This window comes from Nuphar pumila, chromosome 16, assembly GCF_984573655.1.
Source record: "Nuphar pumila chromosome 16, dmNupPumi1.hap1.1, whole genome shotgun sequence".
In the NCBI taxonomy this organism is placed as follows: domain Eukaryota; kingdom Viridiplantae; phylum Streptophyta; class Magnoliopsida; order Nymphaeales; family Nymphaeaceae; genus Nuphar; species Nuphar pumila.
The window spans coordinates 86,022,691-86,048,816 of record NC_143264.1 but is presented as its reverse complement, the minus strand read 5'-3'; the positions used below and the strand labels follow the sequence as shown (position 1 = coordinate 86,048,816).

Below are 26,126 nucleotides of genomic sequence, written 5' to 3'. Positions count from 1 at the left end.
TGGAGAGTTGTGATCGTTGCAAAAATTTTCCTTTTCTTTTTTCTCTTTTTCCTCTTCGTTTTCCTTTCCACTTTCTTCACTTTTTTGAAGGAGAAAAAGAAAGAAAGAAGAGAGAGAAGAAAGAAAGAAAGAAAAAAAGAAAAAAAAACTCTTTTGCAAGGTCTCACTTGACCTTTATTTGAAAAGAATTTTGAAAATTAACTCGCCTTCATTTTTGAAAATTTGTTGGAAAAAAGGAGAGACGGGATTCGCTCGTCGGTACAAGGTTCAACTATTCCTAGCGCCTTTACTAGAGGTAATTGAACCAATGATCGAATTAATGCCTTTTGCTTTGCCTAAATTCGTCTAAGTGATTATTCTAAAATCCTAAAAATGCACATTGAATCATGCTTGTGCTTATGAAAATGCAAAGATGTATGCTTTTGAGAAATGCTCCAGAAATTTTAGATTTTCCAAGTGATTTTGAAACAAGTTTGGAAATATCCTTGAGGAAGTAGTTCAAAAAGTGAACTAGTTTTGAAAAACTGAAATTTGAATCTAAGCTTGGAATTTGAAATAAATTTGAGACTTTGGAATTGATTTCAAAATCAGAATTTGATCTTGGAAATGTAATCGGAATTTGGAATTAAGAATTTGAATTTGAAATTGAAATAGGAATTTAAAGAATGAATTATAAATTGAAAATTTTTAACTTTAAAATAAACCTTGAAATTGGAATTTTGAAATTGAGAATAAAAGTTGAATTTAGACTTGAAATTTGAAATCAGGATTGAATTTAAAAACTGAATTGAATTTTGGAAATCTTGAATTGATTTTGAAATTTTTCTCGAAATCAAGATTGAGTTTGAAAATTCGATTTAGAAACTCAGAGTCAATCTCAAAATTTGATTTTGAATTTCAAAACTTTAACTTAGAATTGAAATAAAGATTAAACTCAGGATTTGAAATGGAATTTGAAAATTTGAAATAGAAATAAAGAATTTGAATAAAATTTGGAATTTAAATTGTGAAATTCACAAATGAGAATTTGGAAATAATATTTGAAAATGGAAAATTGAAATAAGAGGGAATTGAGAATAAAAGATGAAATTGAATTTGTAAATAAGAGTTGAAAATGATTTCAAATTTTGAAATGAAAACTATATTGAAAATTTATCTCAAAATCACTTGGAATTTAAAAAATAACTTGAAAATCATTTTAAAAGGAATGCAATTATATCCTAAATGATGAATGCTTTGAAATTTAGTTAAAGATTGGAATTTAAAAGCATATTTTATTCTTTAATAGAATTGAAATAAGATTAAAATTATAATACATTCATGACTATGGTTACAAATAGATTATAATATAATCTATATTTAAACTCTAACAAAGAATAAAATAAATTTTGTGCCTCTATAGGATTTAAAATGAAATTAACTTTTAATATATCCATGACTATGGCCACAAATATATCTCAAAATAATTTCCATATTAAATTCTGATAAAGGAAGAAAAGAATATTTCAGAAAAATATGATGGAAATCAAATGTTATTTCATAAAAGATAAAATTCTAAGCATTGTTCACATTTTGACTATGACCATAAGTGTGAATCATTTACTTAGAATTATTTAGCTCTTATTAGCAATGTGCACGTGCCATTCATGTTATCCCATGGTGCTTTTTGAAAAATAAAGGGAAATGAAATGCTACAAGCAATTATGAGAATTAAAACTGCCACTATATGCTCATACATTCTATTCTAAGCTGAAAAAATAGAAATCCTCATTAATATCAACTTATTACAATCTTAAATTAAAATTGAAATATAAAATTCCTAATTTTAGAAAAGAAATTTAACATTTTCCATGTTTTTCATACAAAACTGGGTTAGCACAATGTGAAAATGCAAAATATGGAAAGTACTATATTGACAACAAAGATGCATATAATTATACCTATTTTAATGAATAATGCATATGTTATGCCTGAGTGCTAATGAGAGAATCTATATGAAAATGCATATATAATGCATTATACTGATGAGGCAATAGATGTAAAAATGCATATACAATGTATTATATTAATGAGAAAACATATGTTAGAATGCATATGTAATGCACTAAGCTAATTAGGATGTATACGTGATGCATTGAGCTAATGAGAAGATGTATATGCCTAATGAGAAACATATATGCAAATGGTGATGGAAATGTAGCAGTTTGGTAGTGTGAGTGTGCAAGTGCAGGTATGCTGCAAGTGATGGAGTTGAACATGCAGTGAAATACTAGTGAGGAGGTGGTGATGTTGTAGGTGTACATGGCAAGGTGTTACAACAATGTAGTGGAGTGATAGTGAATGTATAGATGCAGGTAAGGATGATTCAGTGGATGTGCAAGGGATATGCAATAGATGATGCTGTGATGACAACAAGTGTTTGGAGAAAGTAAAGGTGATCATACAGGTGCAACAAGGGTGTGGATGCAGGTGAAGCAAGGATATGGTTGGTGCTATATGGAGTGTCAGTGTAGTGGTGATAGAAAGATGCAAAGTTCATATGCAAAAGGCTACAAATGTATAGGTGATACTGTGAAAATGGTAAGGTATGGGTTGTGCAAGGGCACAAGTGTTGGTGTGAAAATGCACAGGTGATGTATAGGATAGTGTTGTGCATAGGTGCAGCAGGTGTGCCAGGTGAGTGTAGCATAGTGATGTGCACAGGTGCAACAGGGATGGAGTATTATGCGAAAATGCAAAGATGCAGGTGGCTGATTGTATGTCTAAGTGTGGGAGGTGCTTATGAAAGTGTTGCAAAGGAGGTTGTAAATGATGCAGGAAAAGACAATCGCAAGAGTGCAAAGGTGAAGTGGTAGGCGCAATAGTGGTGCCTAAATGAATGTGCAACAGGTATTGCTGTGTTGAAGATGGTAGGTGCATAAATGATGAGAAGAGAGGGAGTTAAATGCTGTGAAGAAGTGTAGGGTGTTGCATCACTGCAGGAAAACAGTGAGACAATGAAGTGTTGTGAAAACCTTTAGTGATGTGTTGTAAATATATATATATATATATATATATATATATATATATATATATATATATATATATATATATATATATATATATACATCAGTGCACTATAATAGCCTCAAGTGACATGCTGTGAGTCCACTGAATAGTGCATTATAGCTAAGACTATCTGGAAAATGCCTTCTTCCACCATGTAGATATAACTTCAGGATCTCCAATGCACAACCCATGTTACAAGGAGTACTCGTAAATGAATTATAACAAACAAGATTGAGCGATACCTTGTTCTTCTAAATGATTCAAACAGGATCGCAGAATTCTTAGCGCAACATCAGATTAGGCACGAAATAGTTAATAACATATTGATAAATAACATTACTATGAGAACTTAAGAAGTTTAGGCACAAAATGTTGAGAGTAACAAAAAGGTTTTTGGAAATTGATATGAACGAAGATGTGGGAGACAATGCCACCCACAAGGCACGACATGCCTCACTTAAAATGTAGAGACGTGCATCTTCAATAATATTGGGCTTATAGGTCCATCTACCTCTTAAATAATAGAATGCCATCAAATATGTTTAAACATGCAATATATACCACCTGGATACCGATACAGTTCTTTTTGTTCACGCAGCAGGAAATGTGGGGCACTTGGCTTGGAAACTACTAGCTTCTAATCTCGTTGCACAAAAAACTGTGTTCACGACCAGCCTGAATTATGGTGAACACAAAAGAAAACAGTGGAACAATTATCTGTCGTTCCAGTTCCACATGAGAGGATCTATTCCGAGCATTTTCACCGATGATAATTCTAAAAGGGTGAAGATTAAGCCATGAAGGACAGACCCGTGGATGTCCCATATAAAATCTAGGACATAATGTTTCCTGCTAACCCCTGTTAGTCTATCAGACTTGGTACCTAAGCCTATGAGAATTGTACCAGCAGTGATGGCAACTATGGCATTGAGAGCAGGGGCATCCAGTCTGTTCCCCACAATTGCATATCAAAAGATTTACAGAACATACAGGAGAAGAGGATGCCGTAGAGCATAGGGAATGCTGACGTATGCAGGAGCACTAACGACACAAATGCAATACAAGACACACAACAAATGAGTGCCAATGATGATGGGCAGAAATGCATGATTCATGAAATGAAGCTTTGTAATATACTATGTTGAGAATGAGATTGATATACATAATGAGATGCAGAAATTAAGTATGACATGCAAATGATATGCTAACTGATAACAAGTGAATTAACTAATAAAATGATAAAATGCTGGGCTAACACTAAATCAGATGACGACATGGGGTCTGTGTGACTCATACGAATGATAAACAAACATGTCGTGAACAATGTAGATGCAGATTGGAAATCAAGGTGAACTTAAGAAAATGACATGGGGTCTGTGTGACCCATATGAATGATAAACAAACATGCCGTGAACAATGTAGTTGCAGATTGGAAATCAAGGTGAACTTAAGAAATCAGGACACAACGGATAATCAAAATCAATATATACTCAAAGCAGAATAAGAGATCGACAATCAGAAAAAAATGCGTACAGAAAATCGAACCAAAAGAGGAATCCAAAATACAAACCGATGATTAAAATGTCACTGTGCATTAGGGGGAAACAAGAAATCAAAATATGAAGAGGAAATTAAAATGAAGCAAGATCTGGGTTGGACTTACGATGCTATGACAGTATGCAATGAACAAGTTATGTAGGGGATGTAGTATGATTTTAGCAAAAGAACATCAATGACCACCTGCAAACTTGGAATCGCAGGTGATCCGATGTGAGCTGCTGATTCAGATAGACGTGGATGATTACATGGTTAGTGGAATCGAACACCACAAAAGATATGATCCTAATCCTGGATCGAATCCAATGGAAATGATGATGTTAAAAGAAATGAAACAAAACATCTGAATGAAATATAGATGAGTAAATGAACCACAATGTTGTTATGCGATGCAACAAAAATAAAAAAGTAAACAAAAGAACAGATGAATACAGGATAATAACATGAACATATGCAAGTCTCAAACTGAATTAAGAATATAGAATGCAACATCAAAATGTAAAAACGAAGAATCAAAGCATGAAAATCACATAGAATTGCAAAGACAACCGGAAAATGTTGGAATATGAGAATTCCAATGATGTTGCACATGTGTGGATCGATCTTGCTATATGCAAATCGACCCTACTTGGGTGCTTTAATAAAAAAATGGGAAAAACCAGGAAAACAAAGGAAAAGAGAGAAGAGGAAGGATACTTACCATGGCCTTATACTAAAATTGGGATTCCTTCGGTCGCTTAGAGGGAAGGCACCAGGGAGAAGACAAGGGAAATACAAGAAGGATAGAGAGGAAGAAGAAGGCAAATGGGCAAATAGAGGGGTGAAGAGTGATGAGATAGTAAATGGAGAGGTGAGAACGAATGAATTTTGATCGACCCCTGCGGCTCTTCTTATAACAGAAGGTCATTGGGTTTTTTTTACAAAAGTGGTCCCTCATTTTTTAAATTTTTTAGAAATAAGGTTGTGATTTACAAGTTTTTTCAAAATAGTGTAAAAGCTATATTTTTTAAAATCTTTTTATATTTTGTAGAGATTCTAAAAATAAGAGGGAAATACGAGGTTTTTTTAGGAAATGGGGTCTAAACGAGGTTTTTTGGAGTATTTTTGTAAAATATTTGTTTTGGAAAATTGAGGTTTTTACAAAAAAAGATTTTGTGAAAACACAAGGTAAAATTTCAGAAATTAGGTTTCAGAAATGGGTCTGGATCCAAGATTTTGATAAAATATTGAGTTTGGATCTTGAATTGAGATTGGATCCAAATAAAATACCTAAGAAAATATAGAAAATTGATTTTTTTGAATTTTTGAAAAATAGAAGATCCAGGCTCAAAATTGGATTCAGATATCAGATTTGGATTTGAGATTGGGTCAAATATGAAAATTGAATTTGGATTTTGGATCTTCAACCAATGAATCCGAGAAATGAATGAAAATTGATCAAAAGTTGACCCAATTATTCAGAAGATGGAGTCAGGGGCAAAACAAATTTTTTTGATTTTTTTTGAAAAATTTGGGGTGTTCACAGGAGTTCAGACCAAACTGTGGTCGATTGCAGGGAGGTTATGCTAAGGTGAGCTCAACACAAGGAGGGTGGTCTGGTCAGTAGCAGCACCAATAGTGAGGATGGTGGTGATAAGTAGGAAGATGAAGGATGGTGGCACTAGGTGGGCTCCGTGGAAGGCTAGGCTCGGGTGGAAGGCAGTCTGCACCGAGGTGGTTCAAGGTGGGCTGGAAGGTGGCAGTCGGCCAATGGGTGATGGCTGGTGTGAAGGTGGTTGCAGGTGGTGGTGTAACCATCACTATGAGAAAGGAAAGTAAAAACAAGGAGGTGAAGAAGTGAGGTGAGATGTGGAGCGAGAGAACTCGTTGAATTCAAGTGAGACTCGATGATGGCTGAAGGACAAAGGAGGAGGGGCCTTAAATAGTGGAAGATGGGTGGTAGTCTGTAGGGTGTTGCCAAGCGGCAACCCCTACCCATTCACATGAAAGGGTAAAAACAACAAGGTACGATGGGGGTGTTGGGGATTGGATCTGGTACAGATTCAGATTCAGTTCCCCCTTACGTAACTAGCTAGTTTAGGTTACTCTTTAGTTAATGTAACTTAACTAGTTAGTTAGATTAGTTTGGTTATCTTAACTATTAAAAAAAAATTTAATTAAATCAAAGTATGATAATAAATAAATATAATTATAATCTTGTTTATTTTTTTATTCCAGAAATACCCTCAAATATTTGCAACTTCCAATTATGCCCTTATTTGGGTAAAATTTACCAATGTGTCCCTAAATTTGTAAAACATGTTTCGTGAAGACTCGAATTTTGGTGAAATCACTTTCATTCTTTTTGAAATTTTGATGCGGTGGCAATCGTGCATTCAAAAATCATAAATGGATCATAAAAAATATCTCTTACATTCAATATTTATATCTGCCCAAAATTTTCAAAAAATTATCATGTATTACAATTTCTCTTAGTAAAAAAAAAAGATAAACTCATGCTAGAACTTCGGCCCATATGCCTGAATCTGAAGCATTGTAGTACGACATGCTGTTTTTTTTGTTCATTCCCTTCCCTTTAAGGATTAGTCGTGGTCTTACAAACTCTACCGATAGCATGAACAAATCCGCTTCATCTAAATGTGTAAAAGATTATAGCCACACTAAATTTGGATTGAAATCTACTGGTTGCATTTCATATTTGGATTTAGATATGGTAGGATCTGGGAAGAATCCGACCCATTTGCACCCCTACTTGCAGTACTTGGCATGACCATGTTGCTCGAACCTGGAGGATTGAGGCCGTAAGGGAATGTTTGATGCGTCGTTCCCAGCGTGATTTGGACGAAAATCTCGCTGAGAACAACCTTTTCTAACAAATGTTGGACGCGGTGGACGGCGTTCTGCGCCTCCACCATGTCCATATATACGTGGTTTTTTCATTCCACCCTCCCCCTTGTTACAAAAGTAACAGGGACGAGGAGAACAAAAATTTCTCGACGGGCGCGCCCATGAGCTCTTCGGTCTCAGGCACCACCTGCTCCTCCTGCAAGGGCGTCTTCAGAGGAAGTCGCTCCTCCAGAAGGGTTTCTTCTGTGTAGCGGGCATGCCGAACCATCTCTCGGATGCTCGACATTCTCTCTCTCCTGTGTAGCGGCCAAAGGGGCGGTGCACTCTCTCTCAGCAGTGGCTGGCGAAGGGGTGGCAACCAGGTCGAGGGATGAGCTTTCTCTGGGCGGCGGTCGGTGGAGGGGCGTTTGGTTTTCTTGCATCGACGGTTGGAATTGGAACCAAGAGTGGGGGTTATGAGGGATGTCAGCATGGGAGACGAAGCCATAACAAGGATTTTGATGGATTTCTCAAAATTGTTCAAATTGGGTGCACGACAGATTGCATCGAGGATCAATTATTTAAAGGAAATTGGATTTAGAAGCGAAGAAATTGATCGCATTATCGACAATCTCCCAGGGGTTCTTGAATTGGGGGTGGAGGACAGGTTAAAACCTCTAGTTTCAGAGTTTAGGGAATTGGGTTTTGGTTTTCTTGAGATTAAGAAGACACTGTCAACAACCCACAATTTTTTTGGATTGAAGCAGGGGGGAATTGGGTAGATGTGTGAATCTGTTGAAGAATTTGAAATGTAGGTTGCCTTGGTTGACACGGGTTGAATCATAGAGATGCATTCAAGTGTTGTGGAGAGAGCCTAGAATTCTCATTTGTGATTTAGCAGATGTGGAAATCAGATTCCCAATCAGTGCCCTGATTGAAGTTCCAGAGTACTGGGTGTGAATCTTGAGAAACAGATTGTTCCCAGATACAGGGTCATTCAATGGTTGAGGTCACAAGGTGGGCTTGTTGTTGAGGTGGGATTGAAGGTTTTGGGTGAAACTTAGCAGGCACAAATTCTTCTTTATCAATCCGTATCTAGAATGTGAAAAGATCTTTGAAAAATTGACCAAAGAAAAGGTTCATAAGAGCAGGTAGACAACTGAATTTTCCCGACTGTTTAAGCCACAAAGGTATGTCGAATATGAGCATGATTCTGAGAACATTAGAATGTTTATGGAATCCTTGGTTTAGTGCCTTCAGGAAGATTCTGAAGAGAATTTGTTAAAATTCCTTAACATACCCCTCCATATTGGTATTTTGAGCGGATATAAAAGACTAAAGACTGTACATTAGTTAGTAGGAGAATTATAAGAGCAAACATTAATGGGTAGTTGAATGAAAAAAAAGAAAAGACAAAAGCAAATGAGGTGCTAATGTAGATGGTGGTTGCAACTAACCTAGACTTCTCATGATCTTGTTATGTAGAGGTAAATACAGTTCATTTATGAAATTGCAGAGATGCTCGGTCTAGCTCATCACAATGATTTGGAAGCATAGAGTTTATGTTTGATCAAGTCAGGTTGGAGATAATCATATCCTGTTGATTTCAAAGTTGACATTGTGATATTTGTTGACAGCTGCAACAAACTACATCTCTGTGTTGCTTTCTGTTATGTATTTTGATCAGCAAACTGATCATGCTATCAGCTAAGTGCATGGTAATAAGTTTTACATCTTTGAGCTTTATTTTTTTGTTAATAATTCAATTGATGCTACTTTCATGTGCATTTAACCTCAAATATTTCTATTTTTTTTTCATGAAAATGAACTTTTGAGACAAGGATTGAAACCTTTCAACTTAATGATGCTTATAATGGGATATAAAATAGTTTGATGGTAAAATTACTCCATATTAGAACAAGTCTCAGGCTTCCAATTGGACCTTTTCATGAAGTAATACATCTTTATTAATACTGCTCTTTCACTAAATGATCTAAATTGTCAATGCTAAGTTGATCTAAATTACATGTCTAATTCTTCTTGAATATGATGGCAAAGATCACACACTATTTCTATTTTTAAATCATGAGTGGAACTGCAAAATATAAAGACAAATGCATATGCATAAAGGATATATCCCCAAAAGAGTTTTAAGCTAATTTTGGTCAACCCATTGGGACAAAAGGATAAAACAACTAACAAGAACCTTGCGGGTGCCTCCACAAATACTATGAATTGAAAGATTCTTTCAATCTTCTTTACTATTTTTAAGACTTTGAGGTAATCCAAAAATGTTCTTGTAAAAATCTTCTTCACCTTTTTTGTTTGATAAATGAGCACAATGTATAATAGTTTTTGAAAAACCCTATTTGGGGCAAAATACCAATTTGATATCCATATTCAGGGCAAAATCCAATTTGAGATTTATATTCGGGGCAAATATCAAATTTGAGATTCATATTTGGGGAAAAAATCTAATTCAAGTTCTATATTCGAGGCCAAAATCCAATTTGAGATTTATATTTAGAGCAAAAATCCATATTTGGGACAAAAATCTCATTCAAGATCTATATTTGGGGCAAAAATCCAATTTGAGATGTATATTCGAGACAAAAATACAAATTGAGATCCATATTTAGAGTAAAAATCCATATTCGGGGCAAAAATCTCATTCAAGATCTAGATTCAAGGCAAAAATCTAATTCGAGATCCATATTTGAGGCAAAAATCCAATTTGAGATCCATATTTAGAGCAAAAATCCATATTCAAGGCAAAAATCTCATTTGAGATCCATATTTAGGGCAAAAATCCATTCACAATTTTTAAATATAATTTCGTAATTGGATCTATATTCGGTCAAAAAACCATAATGAACTTGTTAAAACATGTAAAATGATGTACAAATTAGGTCATACGATCCAAAACAAAATAATTTGACCCATTATCCATGATTATCCAAGTTGTCTGCACATCGTCATCAAACAATAGACATGCATCTAGGTAATCCAAACAAACCTTGAACTTAGAACAATTGTTACATAATGAACAAAACCAATGTTCTGCTTAGTTCTTTTTGTTCATTTTGTCCAAACCTGAACAAGCCATCAAACATGACCTAAGGGCCCGACAGGCTCAACACAGACCTAGGCCTGCTGAAAGCTCGGCCTAGGTTTTTGTCAGGCTTAAGCTAGGCCGGGATTCGGTTGGTTCGAACCCAGCGGAGCCTACCCCGATGTCCACCAAGTCAAAACCGAGGCATACACCCCGATACGTTGCGATCGGTTCAAGCTCCGATCTCGATCGAGGAACCCTAGTTTTTTTCTCCAATCGGTGATCGGAATTCCTGATATTTAGCCAAAAGTTTTCTCATTTTTCTTTGTTCAGTTGATTCTTTCAGGATCGACGATGAATATTTTCGGGAAAAAGCCGACGACGAAAGGTCTTTAAATTTTCCGTGATTTTTGTCTCTCTGTTTCATCATAAGATCAAGTTCAAGACTCCAACTTCTTTTTATTGTTTTGTTCGATTGGTTTATAATTCTGTTGATTGATGCTGTTCTCCATCAAATTTTCTTTTCCGTTACTTTTATTATTATTTTCATTTATAATTTCAATCTTGATTTATGTCTTTTTCTCTTATTCGATCTTATTGAATTTCTAACTTTTTCGCGATTAGTTAGTTTAGACTTTTCGTTATTTTTTGTTTGAATTCTATGTTCGATTGCAGATGCGTTGCGTGCTAGCAAGAGAGAGATGGCGGTCGCCACGAGAGGTAAGAATTTCTTCAGAATTTTATAATTACAGATGAATTACGAAGAATTTTAGTTTTATTCTTTTGCATTTTTTTAAAAATTTCAAGATTATAGTTGAATTGACGATCTGTGGATATTAAATAATTAGGGTTTCTGCTGATCTCTGATTACCATAATTTAGAGTTATTCGATGGATTTTGATTTTCTTATTTACAACTATTGTAACAGTTATCTTGTCTTTCAGTGTCAATAGTTTTCGTGGATTGTACTTAAATTGTGATATTTAAAGAAGAATGATCGTTTTCTTTAGTTCTTCAAGTGTTTTACAACCTCACATGGTCGTGGGATTTGTCCACCAATATTTTTTCTTTTCTCTTCTTTTTCTTCTTGTTGGAATTTGGACTGTGTTTCTGGTAATTGATCGTCAAACTTGACTATCAAAACAAAATTATGTTTTTTCTCTTAGGATTTCTTTGTTCTGTTTCAGGTATTGAGAGGGAGATTGCAGGGTTACAATTAGAAGTACGTTATGATATAAAAAAAAAGAGAAAATCTTCTTCAAGATTTGGTTTTGTTTTGTAGCTAATTCAGTGCTGGATGTTGGCAGGAGAAAAAGCTCGTTACAGAGATAAAGCGGACAGCTAAGACCGGGAATGAGGCGAGGCTTCTCTAATTATGTTGTTTCGATTATTTAAACTTTGAACTAGCATCCGTTATGTATACCAACTTGATAATTCTGTTTGTCTGGAATTTGGTTGCTCGTTTCTAGTCTTTTGTCAAGTGGAACTATATTTTTGCATCGGTACAGATTTCTCTGGCTTAGCATCCATCATTTTATCTGTATTTCACAATCTATTCTGAATAAGGAGTTTTCTGTCTGGTTTTGTTGTTTGAGAAGGATGTATTTTGTGCAATCTGTAGGCTGCAACTAAAGTTTTGGCTCGACAGCTCGTAAGGCTGAGACAACAAATTGCCGCTTTGCAAGGAAGCCGTGCACAGATGAGAGGGATTGCAACCCACACTCAAGTGCAAACAACTCAACTGTTCACTTATTGCATTATTCTGTTATTTTTTCAAGTTTTACAGGAACCTGTTTCCTTATCGCATAGGATTTTACCACTTGCAGGCAATGTATGCCACCACTTCAGTTGCTGCTGGCATGAAAGGTGCAACCAAAGCAATGACATCCATGAATAAAGTATGCAATTACTAATAATGCCAATTTCTTGTCAACTTTCTATTTTTTTCCTGAATGAAGTTAACTTCCTATAAAGAGCTTAGCGAAGTGGGTTTCTTTTGTTCGCAATGTTTGTTTATTGTGGATTAGATCTGGGGCATGTCAGTCAAGTTCTTGTCTGATTTTTGGATCATTCTCCACTCTTGATGGTTGTCTGTGCGTGTGTTTTGTTTTGCAGCAATTAGCACCTGCAAAGCAGATGAAGGTTATGCAAGATTTCCAGAGGCAGTCAGCACAAATGGATATGACGGTAAGATTCTACAATGGTTCCCTTTGTTTTGCATGGGCTATATTAGCTGCCAGCTGCGTCGGTGTATTAGAATTTAAATCTTGTGAAATCTGCCTTTTAAATCTGCCATGCTCCATTTCTTGTTGCACTCCCTTGATCCTGTACAATAATTTCTGTAATATAACTTGTATGAGCTTGATGGAATCTCCAAAGCTAATCGTTCTCAAATTATATTTATTACTTTTGACTAGTCTCAAGAATCATCTTTCCACTGCAAAATCAATATTTTTGCAGTACAAGTATCTTTCTTTCATTTTCTATTCCAAAGCTAATAGTAGAAACATCCACTCTATAATCTGTACCAAACCACGTCAATGCTTTTAAGTTGTAGTAGGAATATTTTACAAATTTCACCTTCCTCATTACAATAGAACAAATATCCATCCTGTAATGAGTATCACATCACTGCTGTTATTTTGGTAGCTATGGCATACTTAATGGCAAGATAATATCTACTTTGGTGGCTCTGATCAGCTCCAAATTTCCACTTTAAATTCTCTCATGACAGTCAAGTTGGTTCCATTGTTTATATGGAATCATAATCAATGTTGTGAAAAGCGTTGAGGCGAAGGGAGGCGTTCCACCAAAAATTGAGGTGAGGCGTAAAGTGTAAGCCTCAATTTTTTTTTGAAAACTTAAAAAAACTATAAAAAAATATCTAAAATTACAAATAAATAAAAAAATGCTTTATTGATGAAGCAACAACCAACAAGAAATAAAAAATCTCAAATAAATACTGAAAAATATGAGATTAACATGTAAAACTAACATTAATGCAACAACTTGATCTACATAAGTATCTAAGAAATAAAATATGAGTATTCATTCAATAAAAAATTAACATTAACAACTAAATGCATATTGGCATTAACGACATCATGTCATCATTAGAAAATACATATTGGCACTAACAACCAAATGTTAATATATTTGTTCAAAACTCTTCAAAATGAGAGTGTTAACATTCACAAGTGCAAATGAAAGACTCAAAAAAATATATAAATGTCATAGTCCTATGATATGAATTAGGGCCTAGGCTCTTCTTGTGTCTCGTCATCATCAATATCCAAGTCTTCAATGTCATCATCTAAAGAATCCATATAAACAGGTTATCCTTCATCCTCATTCTATGTGATGCAGCGAGAGGGCCTCGAAGTTTTTACGTTAATGGGCGCCGACGTGCTGCAGTGAAGAGATCGGATTGCACGTGACACAACGAAAGTGGCTGGCAATGAGGGGGCTGCTCTTCCTGTGCTCAAGTGTACAACCACAACAACTCAATGGCAGATGTGGAAGACACGGAAATCAGGTCAACACTTTGGTGCAGCGAGGGAACCCGAACCACAACCTTCACGCAGGGTGTAGACGTTGAAGATTGTTAGTGTAGTGAAAGGATCAGCGTTCCCGGGTTGCTGGACTGACGTTGGAGGCTCCTCCCATGTTGCGATCATGGGATATCAATATTGCAGTGACAGTGTGAAGTAACAGAAAGCTCGGTTCACATATCAATAGTTTTATTTAAGAATTTGGTAACGATTACAAGAAAACGACCCACTAGTAGAAGACAAGAAGTCGTAGATCTGGAAAGCAACAACACTGGGCTGAAACAAATCAATACTCACGTACGACTGACAAAACAGTAAATAAGTATTTAGACTGGTAGAAGAAAACAACACAAAGTGATAATACCACCAACGACAATGCAAAACAGCCTAAAGTATTTAAACTAGGTTAGGGAAAACAAAGAAGGGAAAAAACTGCTACAAAGGGAAAATTGTCAGAAGAAAGGCTACAAATAAAATAAAGAAATAAAAAAAGGGAATGATAAAGGCTGCTGAAAAGAAAGAAAAACTACAGGAACCAACAAAAAGAAAAGAGAGGCTGCGTTAATTCCAATCTGTCCTCCACGAAACCCTAGACAGGGTATTAATAATGTCGGGCTGGATCTGGTTCTTGGCTCCAGTCCTTGGACCTGATCCAAATGCTGATTGCTACTGGATCTGGGGCGTCTGACTCGTGCCCTTCGTGCTCGCCCGAGGTAGGTACGAACAGGACATCTCCGTGCCTCGGTTCAGTGAACTGGATCAGATCCACTACTTGGATCCGATCCGATCCGATCCACCACTTGGATCCGATCATCGATTCCATTTGTGCAAATCCAGTCCACCTCTTGGGTCATTCTATAGGGACCGGACCCGAGTCTGCTCTGCATCATTCTCCCCTGGTTGGGAAGAAGTTGGCTCTGACGACTTGTTGTCACCACGATATGTATATAAATCAGACACATTGATGATAGGCAACATGTATCTATATTCCTAGACGACTCCAAATCAAAGCTTGTAGATTTGTTTTGAAATTGTCCGTTTGTGCTATCTGCTATGTCACCCCATGGAGGCACAGGCTGAATTTCTGTCCCTCCAGCACGCGGTCTTAAGGGTTTGGCTAGAATACCAACAATACAAGCATGCTTACAAAAAACCGGACCACCTTCTGAAAACTTCACTATAGCTGCCCCGGCTGCATAGTGGCTCTGCTCACCGTTCATAGAGGAATACCCATCCAGGATCTTGTTCCCAAAAGCAATCCCAAACGAAGTCAAAAGCTCATGGTAGCTGCTAAATTGAGTAATGTCTAGTGATCGCCCAACACAACCAGATTCGTAAACCTTCATAAATGTTTGGTCAGGTGGGTCAAGTCTCGAATTTTGAAGAATTCCTGGTGAGTTTACAAGACAACCATAACCACTTAGCATAGGATTCTGGAACCTAGAAGTAGTAAATTGCATGACGAACATGTCAACATGGCCCTCAGCCATCGCAAGATCACTTGAATATGCAGACAGAGGCTTTTGGCATAAGGAAAACAAAAAGGACAATTGTGGTTGTTGACTACTTGCATGATGAAATGGCTCATTACCCTCTTGCAATTGTCGTTGCTGCTGGTCATTGAATGGTTGAAACAATTTCTGATGCAAAAGGCGACTCTCAAACTGGTTATCAAACATTGCATATGCCTCTTGCTGGAGCATCGTGCATCGGACATCCCTGTGCAGGCTCGCTTCGATGGACTTTGATGGCACGCTCGACAGTTGGAGGTTCGCTGGGCATGGGTCGACTGTCACCGCACTCGGGTGGCCAACCACATCGACGCCCAATCCACCACTCATTTTCAACGTGGACGTTGGGTGCGTCTCCACTATCGATTCTAGGACAGCAAGCCGATCTTTGACTCCATCCATACGCTCCGACAGACCAGCTACCTCATTTTCTAGGTGTAGCATATCTTCTTGCATCTTCGTCACCATGTCGAGCATCCGCTTCATGATCTCCTCTCGCGGCTTTCCGTTCGTAGGATCGTTCCTCGCCCCTTGCGTTATGTCGTTGACGAAGGAGGAGGGGCTGAGCTCTGATACTATTTGATGCAGCGAGAGGGCCTCGAAGTTTTTACGTTAATGGGCGTCGACGTGCTGCAGTGAAGAGATCGGATTGCACGTGACACAACGAAAGTGGCTGGCAACGAGGGGGCTGCTTTTCCTGTGCTCAAGTGTACAACCACAACAACTCAATGGCAGATGTGGAAGACACGGAAATCAGGTCAACACTTTGGTGCAGCGAGGGAACCCGAACCACAACCTTCACACAGGGTGTAGACGTTGAAGATTGTTAGTGTAGTGAAAGGATCGACATTCCTGGGTTGCTGGACTGACGTTGGAGGCTCCTCCCATGTTGCAATCATGGGATATCAATATTGCAGTGACAGTGTGAAGTAACAGAAGGCTCGGTCCACATATCAATAGTTTTATTTAAGAATCTGGTAACGATTACAAGAAAACGACCCACTAGTAGAAGACAAGAAGTCGTAGATCTGGAAAGCAACAACACTGGGCTGAAATAAATCAATACTCACGTACGACTGACAAAACAGTAAATAAGTATTCAGACTGGTAGAAGAAAACAACACAAAGTGATAATACCACCAAAGACAATGCAAAACAACCTAAAGTATTTAAACTAGGAAACGGAAAACAAAGAAGGGAAAAGGCTGCTACAAAGGGAAAGCTGTCAGAAGAAAGGCTACAAATAAAATAAAGAAAGGGAATGATAAAGGCTGCTGAAAAGAAAGAAAAACTACAGGAACCAACAAAAAGAAAAGAGAGGCTGCGTTAATTCCAATCTGTCCTCCACGAAACCCTAGACAGAGTATCAATAATGCCGGGCTGGATCTGGTTCTCTGCTCCAGTCCTTGGACCCGATCCAAATGCTGATTGCTACTGGATCTGGGGCGTCTGACTCGTGCCCTTCGTGCTCGCCCGAGGTAGGTACGAACAGGACATCTCCGTGCCTCAGTTCAGTGAACTGGATCAGATCCACTACTTGGATCCGATCCGATCCACCACTTGGATCCGATCATCGATTCCATTTGTGCAAATCCAGTCCACCTCTTGGGTCATTCTGTAGGGACCGGACCCGAGTCTGCTCTGCATCACTATGACCCTTCATTATATGCACTTTCTTTTTCCACATCCTTAGTCACTTTTTTTGCTTTTCTTTTTCATTCAGTAAAAGATCATATATTAAATATGTATTGTATCTAATTAAAAAAATATATTTATATTCATAGCAAGGTAAAAAAAATATAGTTTTACCTAGATCTCTTAAAGACCGGTCTTGCCTAGAACCACTTTGTGAATCATGATGTGAAGTGACTTTTTCAATAGGCACATTCTCAATGGTGTTTATATTGAAGTTCGGGTCCAACCATGAATCCTTCAACTAATTGGGATCGCTAGGCAATACTTGATCTTCCTTCTCCACAATCCACTCATCGTCTGAGTGTGTATGATTTAGACATATAGGGTCTTTGGTAGCCCTCCTCCTCATATTTCTCTCCATTAATTTCATACTGTATATGACAAAAACCAATGCATTTATCTTCTCTTGTTCAAGTCTATTCCTTTGTTTTGTATGCACCTATAATTTCAAATCTTTGATAATCAATTATAAAATAATTAAACTTATACAAATGTATTTCAAAAACAAAATACAAAATCACAAACCAATGTGAAGGTACTTCAATTTCTCTCACAGTCTGATGCACTACACGTCAAACTTAGAAATCGAATTACAAAATTCATCAATTCAGGATTTTTGTGCCCAAATTAACTCCACCAATCAACTGCATTCAAATAAAACAATAAAAAATAATAAAAACATTAAGAATGTCATAATTAACAAAAAAAAATAAAACATAAACAAAATATTAATAAATAACAACATAATTGCAAACTTACCAGGACTTTTTAATTTCCTTGTTGTAACGATTGCCTTTCTACCAAACAACCCCGTTGCCTTTTTAAATGCATCGATTTGTGTTGTAATTTTCAATTGAATATTTGCATCAAAAATCAATTTTTCAACAAAAGCATAAAAACTACTCATAACTTCAGGTTGAAGTTGAGTACAATCTACCTCATCCTTCAAAATCCATCTTCTGATCTCATAGTAAGAAGGTGGTTTGGACTCTCACCCATAATTTGCAATAACTTCTACCATTTGACTAAAATATGGACTGTTACAAAGATTAAATGATAGGACATTGAAATAAAAAAATCTACCAATGACACAACATATGTTTTTTCTCTCATCCTTTTTGAATGCATTGTTTATTGTGGTTTGTTGTGCTTCTTTATTCACATAGAGGTTCATGGGACCAACTGTACTTGTTTTTGCAACACTTCATGATCCATTGGCTTCTTTGTTCACATTATTACCTTTTGATGATCCAAAATAAGCACTCATCTCAATTTCTAACTTGTTTTGTTTCTCCTTTTGTTTTCTTTACTTCTGATCCCTTAGATGATTTTGAAAAAACCTTTTCACATCAGGTGGAACATCTTCGCACAAGCTTGCACCATGTTTCGTGTCAGCTAAGTGATGTTTCAACCTGTTAATGCCTCATGTAGTCTCTTTATAACAATAATTGCAAATTACATGTCCTGTGAGTTTGAGATCTTTACTGGGATTTAGAACTTTAGCTCCATGATCTCATCCTACATCTTTTCCTATTGTTCAACTGCAAAAATGCATATAAGAAAATATATATTAACACAGGAATATATACAAACTCAAAGAGTCACATGGCACCCTTAAAAAAAATTAAGTCAATGCTTTATATAATCCAATGAATTCAAATTCATATTCAACATATATTACAATGAGTTTTAACAGAAAAAAATTGGGATCTTAATGCAGTCGCATCAAAGAATGACTCCCTGTTGCCGATATTGATTGTACATTAAACAACAAAAAATAGCATTATTTTGATATTCAAATAAAACCAAATAAATTCAAATATAAACAAAAATGCAATAGCTGAGAACCATAATTATGACTTCTTACTTAGGGCACCTATTGTTATATAGTGATGCCTTTTGAATTGAAGAATGAAAAAGTGACATACAAAATGGCCATATTTATGATACGATTAAGCTTATGATTAATTAAAAGATAATGTTATGATACCATACTTAAATCCAAAAATATAGGATGGCTATCTGTATAATTTGACAAGGTTTTGATTGTCAATGAAAAAAAAATCAAACTTCAAATGAACCCACAAAAATTGCAATTTGGTATAGTGTAGTAAACTTTTAGAATGTATTGCTAACAAAGAAAGCATTAAAGTAAGGGAGGCTAAAATCAAAGGCAATCATGAATATGTTTAGAAAGCGGCCAAAAATAGTTTATAAGGAAAGATCCATCTCTAACCAATAGGGGCTCCGCTTGTCTGGTAGGAGCAGCTAGTGCACATCACCTTATGTTGGGGCATTGCAAGTTCAAAACCCAATGGTATAATTGTATAACTGGTAGGGGTCTGACTAACTCTAGCAGTCTAGCTTGCCTTTCAAAAAGAAGAAGAAGAATGGGACGAGAGAGAGAGAGACAAACAAAGAGAGAGAGAGAGAGAGAGAGAGAGAGAGAGAGAGAGAGAGAGAGAAAGATGAGAGAGAGAGAGAGAAGAGAGAGAGAAAGATGAGCAAGAGAGTGAGTGTACCTGTCAGCCTCCTCCTCTTCTTCTTCTTCTCGGCAGAGAGACTGCAAAAGAGAGAGATGATAGAGGAGGGATAGGGAGACCGAGAGACGAAAGCGCAGGGCTATTTACCCCCAAAATTGGGTCAAATGGGGGCTTTGACCCCCATTTGACCCGATATATATGAGGTACCCCCATTTGACCCAATATATATGAGGTGCGCCTCGCCCTGAGGCGCATGCCTCATAACGTATGAGGCGTATGCCTCAGGGCAATTACACCTTAGGCTAGAGCCCCAAGGCGAGGCGTGCCTTTTGCGCCTTGAGGCACATTTTTAACAACATTGATCATAATAAAGATATAATTGACCAACTTTTGTTAATTTTTTAAATTTATTGTTCATGGATGTTCAAATAAGGATTTAATTTGTACAGCTATAAGGTTGCATAGTCATATCAAATCTTTTTTCAGACACCTGTCAGTTAGCTACTTTTGCTTATTCTTTTGATACAGAAAAGGTTAGTCAATATCAATGCAATTGCCTTTTGTTCCAGACACGAGTAGTTGAGAGTCATATTATCAGTTTTTAATTTAAGTTGCTTTTCAATAACATAAAAGTGAAACAACAAAGAAATGCTGCTTAAACAATTGGAACATTGGAGGCAGTTTTAATAGGTCTTTTGTGAGAAACTATTTGGGTTATATCCTTGAAGACTATAATAAGGTTTTATAAATATGTGGATTACTGATCTAGGGTATTCAGTATTCACTCATCAAATAGTGGTGTCCTTGTTACTCAAGTTTTGATGGTTTTGTCCTATGAATTAAAAACATGTCCAGATGTCTAGGAGTTGTTCTGTGTAACTTAAGATTTTTTCCAACACTGAGGTTGACTATCATGTGCTTCCCATACTAATATAGATCTTTCAGTTGTCTAAGCTAGTGTTATAGGAAGCACCTAGGCAGAGTAGGAAGCCCACTTCCTGTAAAAAAATTTAGAAGTAAGAAGCAACACACTTCCAAATGAATAGGAACAGTTAGGAATTACAACTCCTATTACTGTAAATAATGATTCTTTGGCATAGGAGTTGGAATTTCTCAATTAGATGTTGCATAGATTTATTAGATTTTTATTTGATAAAAAGAATCATCATATCTTATAATGTTTACTTAAATGTGTTACTAGACAGTATAGAATATGTATTATAAAAAAATATTTTTTTTTTATTGTTAAAATGTAAACATGTAATATATATATTTATATATAATAATAAAATGATAATATAATATATATTTATTTTCTTTTCTTTTTCTTTTCTTTTATTCTTTTTCTTCTTTTTCTTTTTGTAGTTCAATTTGAACTACATAGACAAGATCTATTTAGATCTTGACTAAACCACTAGTCGTTGGACCTAGTCCAATGGCTAGAAATAGAGCCGTTGGACTAGGTCCAACGACTCTATTGGAAGAGCTCTTCCAAGCTCTCTTCCTTCTTGTATAAATAGGGGTGATCCCCTCCTTTGTAAACATCAATGCTTCTTAAGCATTTTGTGTATGAGTAAAATATTATTTATTTTTTAAGTGTTCTTTCATTTATACCCTTTCAAGGGTCATGCTTGTAGTGTCTCCAATAGACACCTTTTTGTGAGTTCTTCGTGCATTTGTGAAGGACCACCATTTTATTACATTTATTACATTGGGGCATACAATATGCTTACTGTCATGCATCATGTTAGTCTCAAATATAGGATACCCATTTTTTTTTAATGTTAGATGTGTACTTTCATGTTCTTTTAAATCAGGTGATCTACATATGTCTTAATACCACTTATGGATTACAATATCCACTTCTTAAAATTCTGCTTTTCCATCACTTCACACAAATCTTGTTTTACTTCACAAATGATTCTCCATGTTGCTTATTTTCAAATAATTGCTTGCATTGCTTCCTTTCAAATTGATTCCTCATGTTGCTTCCTTTAAAATGATTCCCTCTCATTCCTTTATTTCTGCTTCTCACTTTCAATTCTTCTGAAAATTTAAATCCATCATCATGCACTTCTGCTTCATGCTTTAACAATCACATGTCTAAGCATGTTTTGATACAATCCAGTTGCTTTGTCTATTTTAAATGAAATAATGATTTTCACCAAGGAAAACTAATCTACCTTGTGATGCACCATATATATGGATACTGAGTTGGAAACATATAGTGGAAGAATAGTGCAATCCCAGCTTATCCCAACTATTTGGATATATGGGTTCATCCAAACACACCATCTATGCAGTTTATGTATCCTATACGTATCCATTATTAATTTGGTCTAATTTCTATCTGCAAAGCTAATGTGACATCTGTCTATGGTTGTACTGGGCCAAGGTGTGTGAGTGCTGAAATCATTCTTCATCCTTCAAAAACAAGGTGGGCTACTTTAGCTTTTATTGTTGAAAGACAAGTACCTGTCACTAGCAAATAAAATGAAAGGTTATCTATGGTTTTGGGCTTCCAAGTTTCAAGTGCTTTCTGCGTCCCAGATCTTTGGAAGCTGGAACCTGGCATTGTCACAGAATGAACTATGGGGAAATATATTGAATTAATGTTAGGTTTCTCATAGGATTAGGAATCCTGTGAAAGATGAGGGTTCAGTTATTTCAATTAACTACAGGCATGCATTAAATTTCATGTGGCTTTCAAGTTTCAGCAAAGAGAATTTAAGCAGAAGGTTTTGTCAGATTGTTTGTGACCGTTGTGAAGAAAGAAGCAGTGTTCATGTGGCCGTTTTATGCAGTCACAATGAAACTGGTTGCACACTTCTATTATTCTTCAAGTAATCTATGATGAAATTAGCAACTTGGCAGCTTGCTTAAGTAGGTAGAATGGGGTTAGATTTTTATACTGTAAAAACATGCAAAAAGAGGGTGATTTTAGATGCTCGAAGGCAAGTAGGTTCTTCACCATATCTGTGCAATAGGAAGCAGTGAGTTAAGTAACTGTAACTTAGTTAAGACTGAGCACCTTTCAGTTCTGCAGGTTTGGTGATAAAGAAAATCTGAGAATGGATTGTAATTAAAGAATGGGCTGATATCCAGCACTCCATTCCATGTGCTTCATTGTGGCTGATATTCTCATTGAGACTTGTCTGCATGGGCATGTACAAGGAACCTTTGCTGGCTTTCTTAAGAAAGTATCTTATGCTCTGTTTGGGATCCCTCGTTGAGATGGAAATACCATTTCCATGTGTTTCCAAAATATGTTTTTGAGGATGGAGTTGTCAAAAACATCCTCTTGTGAATGTTGTAGAAATGTGGTATTGGGGCTGCCAACTCCATTCTCAATGCAGTGTTTTGGCAACACTGCTGCTCCTAAACAGCAGAGAGCATGAGAGTGCTGGCGGAAACCATAACATCCCTCTGAGTCAAGGCTCCCAAAGAGAGCCTTATTGGTTTTGTGAAATGTTTTTTGTGGTGTTTACAGTGAGATTATTATTTTTCTTTGCCCTGGGGATTGTAGATAGAAAAGACCTTTCTACCAGTGCCAGCAAGCACTCTTGCGCGTTGCTTACAGATTTGCTCCATACTCTGCTAGCTAAGTCTGGGCAGTGGGCCATCAGGCTTAGTGACCAACTGTTCTTCCTTTTAATTTGTCCAATTTAATCATATTACTTGCTCAACAATATCCTACGAGTTGAGATAGACCTCTGATTCTTTGTAGTGGTTATTTTATTGATTTTAGAACTTTAGTTCTGTATATTTGGTCTAATTTTTTCTCAACAGTATCCATATTTTAGCGATTATCTGATGTGTACTTTATCAAATGATTTAGATTCATCCTTGTTGATATATCATGCTCTTACGAGCTCACATCTCCTTCCCAAACGGCCTTCGAGGCTGCCAGTTGTAGCAAAGCAGGAATATCTCTGGAATTGAATAAAGGTGAAGGAGATTTTGGTTTGGAAAATTTGATAACTCTACAGGTGGTAGCAGACAACGGTCATCCATTCTTTCCTAAACTCGTAGAAAAGGATGAAACAATGACAATACAAAAAATTATATATGCACGGTATAAAATACAAATAAAGAATAGAAAGAAATCCCTAGACGGTGAAAACTTTCTTTTACTTATATAATTAGTCTGTGCATAGCATCAGGTATTGCGTGTGCATGTATGTGATACAGTCATGGTTGATTTAGATAACTGCATCTAGTTGCTACATGATTTTTGTCTTGTAACTGGTTGCTTATAGCTTGTGTGTTCTTCTGAGATGCAGAGCGAGATGATGTCAGACTCCATCGATGATGCCCTAGACGATGATGAGGCTGAGGAGGAATCCGAAGAGTTGACTAACCAGGTTTACTTCTGGGCAGCAGTCAGGTGTAGCTAACACAATTATTTGTTCTCTGACTTTTTTGTATAATTTTTTTGTAGGTGCTTGATGAAATCGGAATCGATATTGTTTCACAGGTGTGTTCCTTAAATTATATGTCATTTTCTTTATTACATGTACAGTTTCCAGGTGCTGATGGTTGATTGCGATTTTTGCTTCCAAACAGTTGTCTTCAGCCCCAAAAGGAAAACTTGCAGCAAAGACATTTCAAAGTGCTAGCAGGTAAGCCTTCTTAGTTAGACATAATAAAGAGCTATTTCTATTTCATATACAGTTCTGGCCGGGGAGATTATGTTTCACTTCAGATTTTGATGTGTGACAATCCCTGGAGAGCTTTAAGCAACCATGTCTAGTCACTGCTAACAGTTACTAACATGGTCAGGGTTCAGCCGTTGTAGGCAGAGGCATACCCAAACACGTCGAAACTTTGAACTTCAAAATTTGCAAAGTATTCATCTGATGGTTGGTGAGGATAGGGTACAGCCGCATGATATAGGGAAAATCATTTTGATGAAATTTGTCCCCATAACATATACTAGGGGTGGCAATCTGGTCGGGTTGGCGGGTCAGCATACCTCAACACGAACCCGACCCGTTTATTAAATGGGTCGGCTGTGGCAAACACGAACCTGGCCCATTTATTAAACGGGTAACCCGACACGACACGGTTAACCCGTTTAATAAACGGGTTGGCGGGCGGGTCGGGGTCGGGTTCGAGTAAACGGGTTGGCGGGCGGATCAGGGTCGGGTAAACGGGTTGGCAGGTCGGGTTCGGGTAAACGGGTTGACCTGCCCGCCTAACCCGTTTATTAAACAGGTCAGCTGGGTTGGCGGGTTGGCATACCCCTAACACGAACCCAACCCGTTTAATAAACGGGTTAGGCAGGTTGACCCATTTACGACACGAACCCATTTAAGCCAAACCCGAACCCGGCTAAGAAGCGGGTTGGCGGGTCGGGTTGGTGGGTCGTGTCAGATTTTGCCACCCCTAACATATACATAACATATGCAAGATATGATATTCAACAGTTAACAAAGAGTGATCACATGAGATGGGATCAAATGTGATTTGAAGTCATGATTTCATATCACATACTCAACCATGTGATTTGGAATCACATGAGATTCACTTCAAATGTGATTTCAAATCACATTCCATTTCTCGTTTGCATGAGATTCCAAATCACATGTTTGGTTAGTTGAGCTAATGAGATTCGTTCTCTCATTTGCACGAGACCTCCAAATCAAATGTTTGGTTAGCCGTGCAAGCTAGATTTATTCTCTCATTTGAATGGATTCCAAATCACATTTGAATGCAACCAAACATACCCTTGGTATCAGTCATTTGCATCACCTCTTCTAGGCAGAAGTTAGAGTCAAATGAGTAATTTGATGTTGGTAGTGCTATTTTGTCTGTTGCTCAAGTAATATATCTTCTACATTGTAGTTCGGACGTGGATGATCTGGAGAAGAGATTGTCAGCCCTCAGGAACAGCTGACCTTCAGTAGTGTTACATATCGAAGCAAGGCAAACATTTGCGCGACACTGGTCAACTATGTGAGCCCTCAGGAACAGCTGACCTTCAGTATATTCAGTAATGTTGCATGTTTAAGCATCGAGAAACATTTGTGAAACACTGATAAACTGTGAGTTTATATGTTAATACTACTTTGCTCTCTCTCTCTCTCTCTCCCGATACATCACATGGAAGAATGAACTGGTAGTGACGATACAATGATGCAATAAGGGCCCCATAGACCGGAATATGCCTATCAAAACCTGCCAGTTGAGATGGGTAATGGACAAAGGTTTTGTTTTGGCATCATTCAACTTTTGAGAAGTCACGTTATCGCCAAAGATAGGTACTTTAAAATCACTACCAGACAACTCCGGGTCTGAGCAACGTTCCCAGCCGTTCAGCCAATTTATCCACTCCCATAACAGTATGGCAGTTTCCCTATTTTTTTAGTGACTCTTCACTGCAAAGAGATATCCTGCCAGT

The 26,126-nt window shown here is 36.9% G+C and overlaps 1 protein-coding gene across 1 annotated transcript; it reads left to right on the top strand.

Annotated features, from left to right (window-relative positions):
• The first annotated feature begins 10,723 nt into the window (after positions 1-10,723).
• On the top strand, positions 10,724-25,801 carry LOC149813972 (vacuolar protein sorting-associated protein 2 homolog 3-like). The gene is made up of 11 exons (XM_089991746.1): positions 10,724-10,871; positions 11,159-11,203; positions 11,671-11,705; positions 11,791-11,841; positions 12,105-12,209; positions 12,310-12,381; positions 12,599-12,670; positions 24,007-24,087; positions 24,165-24,200; positions 24,290-24,345; positions 25,571-25,801. Exons 1-11 carry the CDS (start codon positions 10,838-10,840, stop codon positions 25,620-25,622), a joined length of 639 nt encoding a protein of 212 aa, XP_089847872.1. The 5' UTR covers positions 10,724-10,837; the 3' UTR covers positions 25,623-25,801.
• The last annotated feature ends 325 nt before the right edge of the window (positions 25,802-26,126 follow it).

Excerpts from the sequence above, each read along its gene's own strand:
- LOC149813972 (XM_089991746.1), top strand. The coding sequence starts at position 10,838 with ATGAATATTTTCGGGAAAAAGCCGACGACGAAAG. Across the intron at positions 11,204-11,670 it reads GATGGCGGTCGCCACGAGAG|GTATTGAGAGGGAGATTGCA; the intron begins GTAAGAATTTCT and ends GTTCTGTTTCAG. Across the intron at positions 12,210-12,309 it reads GGATTGCAACCCACACTCAA|GCAATGTATGCCACCACTTC; the intron begins GTGCAAACAACT and ends TACCACTTGCAG.